This window comes from Lycorma delicatula, chromosome 2, assembly GCF_047948215.1.
Source record: "Lycorma delicatula isolate Av1 chromosome 2, ASM4794821v1, whole genome shotgun sequence".
NCBI lineage: Eukaryota > Metazoa > Arthropoda > Insecta > Hemiptera > Fulgoridae > Lycorma > Lycorma delicatula.
This window is the reverse complement of record NC_134456.1, coordinates 223,222,406-223,231,933: the sequence shown is the minus strand read 5'-3', so window position 1 is coordinate 223,231,933 and position 9,528 is coordinate 223,222,406. Positions and strand designations below refer to the sequence as shown.

The 9,528-nt window shown below is 28.3% G+C and overlaps 1 protein-coding gene across 2 annotated transcripts in view; it reads right to left on the bottom strand.

Annotated features, from left to right (window-relative positions):
- Positions 1 to 5,157: 5,157 nt before the first annotated feature.
- Positions 5,158 to 9,528, bottom strand: part of Sytalpha (Synaptotagmin alpha) — a 760,002-nt gene continuing 755,631 nt past the window's right edge. For both annotated transcript variants that reach the window (XM_075358087.1, XM_075358086.1), the window contains one exon: positions 5,158 to 5,926. In XM_075358087.1, the coding sequence (XP_075214202.1) occupies positions 5,628 to 5,926 (299 nt within the window). In that variant the 3' untranslated portion in view covers positions 5,158 to 5,627. The remainder of the gene's footprint in view (positions 5,927 to 9,528) is intronic.

The window sequence follows — 9,528 nt, the reverse complement described above, 5'->3', positions numbered from 1 at the left end:
TCAGTTCCCAAATTATTTACCTTTCCTCCTGAATCATGCTGTACATTATAAAATAGAAAGAAGTCAATGAATGTTTAATATAAAGAATTTCAAATTATAAAATAAAATCTGATTTGAAATTGATGTTTAACATATTTAAAATTGTTTTTGTAAATATTTATATAGAACATTGTTGTCAATTTCTCTAAAATTGATAAAATTGGAGTTCAGTTAATATCACCCCCTCTTGATAATGGTAAATCAAAGAAAAGACCATTCATTACTTGTTAACTGTAAGTAGATTTTCAGCTAGTTTTGTAATCTTAAATCAAAGATGAAATAAAACAGCTAAGATGTAGTATGGTATGTTGGTAATTGTTTATCTTTTCTAATGATTAAATAAATCTCTTGTAGATAAATCTACATGTACAAGTAATTGTTATAGGTAGTGACAACAAACTCCATTTTGTCAAAGCAAGTGTAATTTTCAGATATTCAGGGATCTAAATACATTTCTCTTCATTTACCAACATTTTTTCATCCATGAGAACAAAAAATGTTATTGAGAATTATTTATGGTTTTGAAAAGAAATTGCTGATACTTTAGTAGAATTATATCTATTTTACATAAGTCAGCCTTAAATAGTATATTTATTTTATTAGAGTTCAAGTTGTCTTTTTGCATTAATGAAGTTTCTGTTCAACAATAGTTACCACTGTCATTTTGTAATTTTCCAGGACATAGAAGGCTTATAATAAACAGCAAATAGAGCTCTAAAGTTAAGTAACAGTAACTTCTGATAAATTTAATCTTTGGATTTGCTTTAATATTATTTTTATTGTTTGTTATATGTAAAAAAAATATTGCTATCATAAAATTAATGTCAATCTAGACATTAATTTTTTGATAGTGATGACTGTTACATAGATTACAGTAACTTTTAAACTATGCAGACAAGTAGACTCACGAAAAGAAATAAAGAAAAGCGTCAGATCAATCACATTTTCTCATTCATTTTCAAATGTAATTTTAATGTTATTTTTGTAATAAATCATTATTTTGTAATTATGTTACGGTTTACAAGTATGATAGTGATATATGTACATTGTCATATACATTTACATGTTGGTAGGCTGACGGTTAAATCATCACATAAAACTCATATATTTATTTCAGTACCACTATTAGTTGTGTATTTTGGTATATCTCATATTTTGATTCAAATGAATATGATCTAATCCAAAGTAAACCAGATCATCAGATGTAAATCATTTATTATAATAAAAGTAACATTTTCCCGTGTATTGTTCTTTTTATTTCATCAGAAGATATGAGAAGAAGACAAATGGCAGTCTCATTTCACAGCCTGAGGCAAATCAGCGTTGGATCCATGAGATAAAAAGGTATTTCATCCTTAACTTTCCTGATTAAAAATATTAATATTTATTTACAACCAATAGGTTATGAGTCATCTGACAAATTAAATGTTTTATCTGATTTGAACACATACTAAACTGGAAAACTGTTGGACTCCTTTGAACTCAAATAAAATCCTTTCTTACAAAAACAAATTAATAAAAAAGCATTCATTATCTATATACATATAATTTAATAATTAAAAGCTAGTAAAATTATAAAATTATTTCACTCTATGATGTAGATTATTTTTTGTGATCAGTTAGATCAATTTTAATTAAAAAGTGTTTTGAAATTATAATTACAGATGTGTTTCTGAATCATGCAACATGACTAATTAAAATTAATAAAAAACAATATGTAATAATATAAAAAAATTAAGGCAGTTCATTATTGATCATTTCATTTCAATTATTTTACACTCTATTTGTATCTTTGCTAAAAGTAGTCCCTTTTTATTGAAAAACAATAGCCAAAACTATGAATCCTTTTCACAATGTACAAATGTATTATAAAATATAAACGAAATCAATTAACTTCAATTCAATTAAATTCAATTAACCAACTTCAGTTATTTCTACGACATATTTATTAAAAGAAAAAAAAACATGTATCATAATAAATTTTAATGTTATTGATGTAAAATTTTTTTTATTAAATATATAATTAATTACTTGTTTGATTATATTTAAATCTTTAATTTTTAAAGCCAGTTGAGGTGCTCCACATAATAAAAAAATAACCAACATTTTTTATGTTATATATTAATATAGTCATAATTTTGAAAAATATGTTTTCAACTTATTGAAAATTTGGGGATTCATTCATCTTTTTTTAATGATTAAATTATTCACTAAAAAAATATTATTATTATTTCTTTATTATTCTTTCTTATTGCATTATTATATTACTAATTATTATTTCTTTTTGTATTTTTGGGCCATACTAAGGGGAACCATTTGGGTAAAATTAATTTTTAAGAGTGTAATCCTTAAGTGGTGATAATAAATTTAAAAAAAGGTGTTTAAAAACTGCTTATAAATGCAGAGATACAACCATAATTCTAAATAAACAAAGTTGTAATTTTCTAGGAATGGGTGAAAACTTTTGCTAATTTTTTTCCAGAAATACTACAGTAAGGCTATCTAAAAATTAAAATTTTTACATTATAAATTCAGTAGGTAACTTGCGAGATGGATTTAAATTAAGATCATTGAAGTGGGATGGGCAAAAAATGTTTACAGTGGTTTGAAAAGGCCTACTGATGTAAAAAATGTAGATGCAAAAAACTTCCGTTATCTCCTTTTAGCCATCAAAAAAAGAAGAAAAATAGAAATTCAAAAAAAGAAAATTATATAAAGAAATGTTTTGGGGAGAGGTGAATATTAAATAAAGATTTTTGGTAATCTGTGATCTTTGTAAAAAAAATTAATTTGTAAGAAAAATATTTTTTTAAATGGTCCAGTAAAGATTTGAAATGTTATTTTGGCCAAAACACTCCCACCAGTTTTTCCAATTTTTGCAAAAATTTATTAATTCTTTCCCCCCTGAAAATAGTACCTGTCTACTAAGTACTATCTGGGGTAGTGATTGACTCTGGTCAATGGGGTCCAGTTATAAGATGAAATTCAAGGCGGCATAAATCTGACAGAAATAAATTTTTTGGATTTGAAGCATTTGAATAAAACTCTTTTCGCATATGATTTATAATTTATTTTAATCTATTATCTCTTTTTAAAAACTTTTTTTAATGTCTCCTTAAGCACAAAAATAAAAAAGATCAATTTTTTTAGATTCTTTTTTTGCCGGACGTGTATATTTTCCCAAAATAGCTATACAGCAGCAAGTACTGCTACAGCTAGGAAAGTAAAAGTGTTATCTATGATAAAATTATTAAAAGGTAATGTAATATTTGAAAACTAATTTATACTGAATGTTTTAATAATTATTATTATATCTGTTATATTAAATGAAAATTATTGAACTTTATTTTATTATTATAAAGTATGAAGTTGAGCTATGCTGTTCTTAATGGATACAATTAAATTGTTTAAGTATTAAAAAAAATTAATTAATTATATTTTTAATCATAAAGTTTTTTTTTCCATCGGTAATGTCTTTTCCTTTATGTCTTGTATTTTAATACTGTTCAAGTTTGTAATTTCATAATGTTTTTAAATTTTTTAAGCACCAGCCATTTTAGATAAATTTGGTTTATTATTTCCCCATTTTTATTAGTTTTATGATATTAAAAACTTTATTTTAGTTACTCAATACTGTATATTTATTTATAATAATTTTTCCAAATTTAAAAATTTTTCTTATAAGATCTGAATATTTATTTGTTTGAATGAAATTTTCATTGATTATTATTTTACTTAAATTAGTTTTCTATAAATTTCAGATTTCTATTTTAATATTACTGTTTGTAATATTTAAAAGTTTATAAAATATTCTAAAGGTCTTTAGACAAATGTATGAGGAGAGAAATTTCTGCAGAATCTAGTAAAGACATTAGATTGATAGGATATTCAGATTTTAATTTATATTAAGATATCCAGGTTTAATTAATAGTGCTGTATATACAGGATAGAAATGTAAAGAAAGGCAGAGACTGTAATACATACTATAGATAACGGAAGATGTAGGCTTAAGTAATTCTGTTATAGTTAAAAGATTAGCCCAGAACCAAAAGAAATAAAGAAAAGCATAACAAATCGGTAACATTTTCTCATTCATTTACCAATCTAAATTTCAATCATTAATTTTATTTTTGTAATATATTAAATGTACACATATATTCTTATTCAATGTTGAAAGTTTCTTTGAATATTGTTAAAAAAATTTGTTATATTTTTCATTAAGTTTTTCTGTATTTCACAATCAAGGTTATTCATTATTATTTCATTAATATTCCAGAAAGATAAGTACACATGGTTAAACCTACAGTTTGGTTAAATTGACCTTTTAATGTCACATGTGTTAATAATTAAACATTTTTTCTTCTAATATTTTATGAATTCTTTTACATAATTTATTACTGGTTGCCTCTAACAAATTAACTTGTTAGAGGATATCTGTCTTGTAGGATATCTGGTTTTAGTACTATACTTTAGGTAAGCATTTGAATTTAAGATTGCTTCATAAATCACCAAGTGCTGATTTTAATAATTTTTATTTAAACTATTTTAGGATTTGAAAATTTTACTTGTTTAGAATCAAATTTTATTTTTTAAGAAATATGTTTATGTAAATATTTAATTACTTTGTTATTTAAAATAATTATTTTATCTAAAGTATTATATTGTGTTCTAATATAATAGACTCAATAATCAGAATGCGATTCTGTGTGAGTTAGGTGTCATATATAAATTTATTTTAATAATTTGATTAATAGATAAATAACCAGGTAGTTAGTTATATGACATTTAGAAAACTGTTTTCTGTTTTAAATGTTTAATAATTTTAGTCAATGATTAATAATGATGCAAGCATGTGTTGAAAATATATTTTTTATTAAATTTCTAAAAAAAATAAAAAATGAATTAATGTTTTTTTAAACTAGTGATTTCTGCTAAAGCCATCATAAAAAATAAAAAAAAAATGTATGAATATACGTAGTATATGTATATTGTGCAGTTATGAGAAACATTTTTTTTATTTTAATATGAAAATAAGTTATAATATTTATGAAAAAGTTCTAAATATTTAGAATTTTTTTAACTAAAAGTTTGTTTATTTTTCATTAAAAAAGCATAATGTTTAATTACATATTCTTGTTTATTTATATTTAAAAATAATATTAAAAAACTACATAGAATCATTAAATTAAAATTATATATAAGAAATATTTTGCATTTTTTTTTATCTACACACCACTTTAGAATTAACTTAAAAATAACAGCAAACCAGTACAAATGTTTTCTTGATTAGAAAGTAATGTAGATAAACGCAATACAAGAGAAATAAGTTAACATCTCCTTTATTATTTTGCTGAAATTATATAATGACAGCTATCTAAGCACTTGTTACTGGTCACAATTAAAAATGATCAGTCTCATCATTAAACACAATTAAAAGAATAATTATTTACAAAGTAATGACAAAAATAATCTTTTACCAATGTAACATGAACAGATAAACTTCCTTTATTTATATTGTATATATCTGTTTTAACATGTGTATTATGCTTCCATTACATATTTTTCATTATTTATGTTGTTTATTTTGTTCAGTCTGGATCTGTTAATGATAACCACTTTGCAGTTGCTGTTTTACTAGTCAGCATCTCATTGAAAAAATGTTTCTCTGAATCAGGACTAACAAATGCTCTTCCTAAAGATTCATTGGGACCTAATAGACTGTCATGTAAAACACTAAATTCAATACGACATTGGCTTAGAGTATCACGATTTATGTCAAATGTTAATGCTTCATTGAATGCTGGATTTACTGTATTACGATGTACACTTGTTTTCTTACGTTTATATCGCCTTCCATTATGAATCAATGTTACTTTTACATATGGATCTGTAAAACAAACAAAACAGGATATGATAATTTTTATTTGCATTTAATTTTCTTAATTATATTTTCTAATCTTCTATTTTGTTTATTATTATTTAAAACGGTTTTTAGTCAATCCATGTATACACTGAAAAAATGTGTAACAAGTGTTGATTTACAAATTTACATTTTTTTTGGATATCGTGTTTCTGGTATATTAGTAATATTTTGTTATAACACATTTTATCTGCAACAGTTTGTTATAAATACATACTTTTGTTCAGGATTGGAGGTATCAATATGAGTTACTAAATGCTTATTAGGCATAAAATACTGATGACTGCAGACCAATACATTTAGTTTTATCGAAGCTTGCCAATTCTATATGGGTGATATATTACTAATATGTGTACCAACTATTGTTAGTAAGGAATTGTAAGGTAAAAACTAATTTTTATAGCGGCACATTTTAAGTATGTACATATATTTATAAAAAAAAAAACTTTCTGGCAAAAAAGTCCAGTCAAATCATGTTTAAAAAAATTAAATTGGTTTGTCTGTTAAACACTAATAGTAATCTTAACAGCATTTAGCATTTGGAATACGGTAAGATTGGTTGGTTTGCTTAGCATTTCTTCTGCCACCACCCCATTTGGTCACCCTAAAGCATAAGACCAAATGTCTGTGCCACAAACGGCTACTGAGCCACGAAACAGTTTAGCAACTAGTCTCCTAACTAGCTCCTAGAGCTAACCTAAAAGCATGAGCAAAATAAGCATGGTACCATCCACCACTCGCTTGTGTGTGTCCCACAGCCCACTTGTCATGTATCACTAACATGAGTAGGTGCACCTTGTCAACTACTAAAACACATATAACTAACAATAATTAATTTATCTCGTCAAAGACAGCAATTCACTGCTATGTCTAGGCTGCTGAATGCCAGCAAGTACCTGTCCACCATTAAAGCACTTGGAGCCTTAATCTGGCTGGTAGCCAGCCTTATCTCTCAGTTAGCTTCCTACAGCAGTGCGGTAGGAGTCTTTTCCCTTAGGTAAACTACTAAAGTCGATTGAACAAAGAAACTGCATCAAGGAACTCCCACACGGTCTGACAATGCAGCTCTTGCCACATTGATTCGCTGCTTGTGAGCAGCCAATTTTCTCCTTGACCTCTAAGTTCCAGGGTGGCCTGAGTTCTGGCCTCCCCAAGAGCTGGGCAGTCGAACATCATGTGTTTATTTGACTGGACCTCCCTGCAGACGCACAGCTCATCAGCTGCCACGTGGAACCAAAACAAATACTGATTTAAATTTAGATGGTTGGAGAGCACTCAGGCTCTCGTTGCCCTTAAAAACGAAGGAGAGGCATATCATTCCCCCAGATCCTGTATAAATCTATACAAGGACCTTACTTTAGTTGTGGCGTGCCATTCTTCCATCGTAAGACTGTAAAGCCTCCTTCGTAGGCAGGAGATGGGCAACTGTTAGAAATTTAGAACTGGTGCATTGAGATCATGCCAGTACCAGATCATGCTCTGGTACAGGCTTGGCTCAAAATCATCTCAGATACCTCCACTATTCTGCCTCTTCGCAATTCCCACATGGCTGCCCAAACTTTCACCATTAAATCGATTGTTTCCAATCGATTTAATGCTCATAGTTCAATGTACTATGTACAGTGTACATAGTACTCTGTACTATCCTCTCATAGTACACTGTACTATGAGAGAATAGTACCACTGTACTATTCTCTCATAGTACAGTGGTAGCCTCGTGATGTTACAAGTTACAAGTGCATACAATTAAGGCTCTGCGCTGGACACTCCTTAAACTTTGAATAAGTGTTTGATTTCTTTCCAACGTATACGGCCAAACGGACACCGTTAAGAGATCATACTTTTGAAAACACCTCGATACACCATGTACAAATGATGGCCTGACAGTTCATAATCCTTTTGAGCAATCTTCCTAAATATGGTAATTAAATACCATACCTAAAGATAGAATATAGTAAGAAAAATAGAAAACTTTACTGTTTCAACTAATTTCATAAAATACTGTTTCCTTTTAAGATATGCTTTAATCAGGCAGCCAGTTTAGTTATGTATGGTAGTTTCAGTTCACTTTACTAATGAACAGAATAAACACCCTTCTTACTAATGCACACGGAAAAGGAGATATAGCTGCACTGACTACATCTATTGTGGTGTGTATACGTATTAGGAGAATATGTTTTTGGAAATAGTTAATAAAACAGTAAAACCTTTGGATTTTTCATCAATATAAAAAAAAGAGTAGGATTTTCAGAAATCCTATACTTTGGATAAGCTTTTGGTATCCTACACTTGTGGGTATTCAGGTTTGATTTCAAAATTTTTTTTAAATGGTGATTTTCTGGTAGTTTTTCTTATCACAGTTTCCCTTAATGACATTTTGTCTACTTTGAATGGGGAAAATTTTGCATGGATAATAAATAAATAAATAACATACAAATGTTTGTATGTGCTGTTACAGAATACTTTAACTGGATTTTATCATCAATATAAAAATACTTTGTACATGAATTCAATCAGATTTCATTAATATATTCAAAAAATAACAGCTTAACCACCAAAACATAGTAACAGAAAACATTAAAAAAAAACTAATACCAACAGTTGATTTTTGAGGCATCCCGCATCATCAATTGGTACACAATTCTATAATTACATCAACACATAAAGAATGAAATAAAAACTTAAAAATTTAGAAAACATAAACACTCTAACCACAAAATTTGTAATAACTACACAATTTCACTGCCATTAGTGGAAACATATGATGATGAATTATTTCATTAATATATGTATATACTAGCCAGACTGTCTAGCCAGAACCTGGACCCTCAGGGCTCAGGTCAGCCCAGGTGACTCCCAGAGCCAACTCAGGGGCTCCTCAGAGCCTTCCAGGGCCAAGGGGTCACAGAGCCAGTTTCAGAGTTGCTTCATGGGGTCTTAGGACCCCTGGCCTCAAAGCTTGCCAGGGGAAACGGCACCCTGGACATCCACAGAGCTTGCTTCAGTCGCCGTTCCCATCTATCTAGAGGGCTCCACTCCCTGGACCCCACACTGTATGTCATCCTCATAGTTGTGAGAATAATACTGATAAATAATATCTATAATGTTCAAACAATAGTATAACATTCAATAACAGTAACTATGGTAACTAAAGTACACACACCTTTGACAAGGAAAAATTCATAACTTATTTCTTTGCCATGGTGGTAGAAAGATAACAACAAAGTAAAAGGACTACTTCATTAATGAATGAATATCTTTAATTCACAACTTTACCTTCCTTGGGGGCAAAGAAATAATGAATATTTTTAATATCTTAACCTTCAAGGGAGCTAGGGCCTTGGTCGATGGCTTCAAACCTTTCCTGGTATAACACAAATTTGAAAGCAGTCAGTCAGTTGGTTCTCGCGTGATGCGATAACAAACAAAATATATATATATATATATATATATATACATACATTTCCAAATAACCATGATCTGTTGGATCAAGTGTACCTGATGCATGCAAAAATTAGCCTTCAACCTACTAACAAATACCCTATTGATTTGTGAAAATCAGATGATTG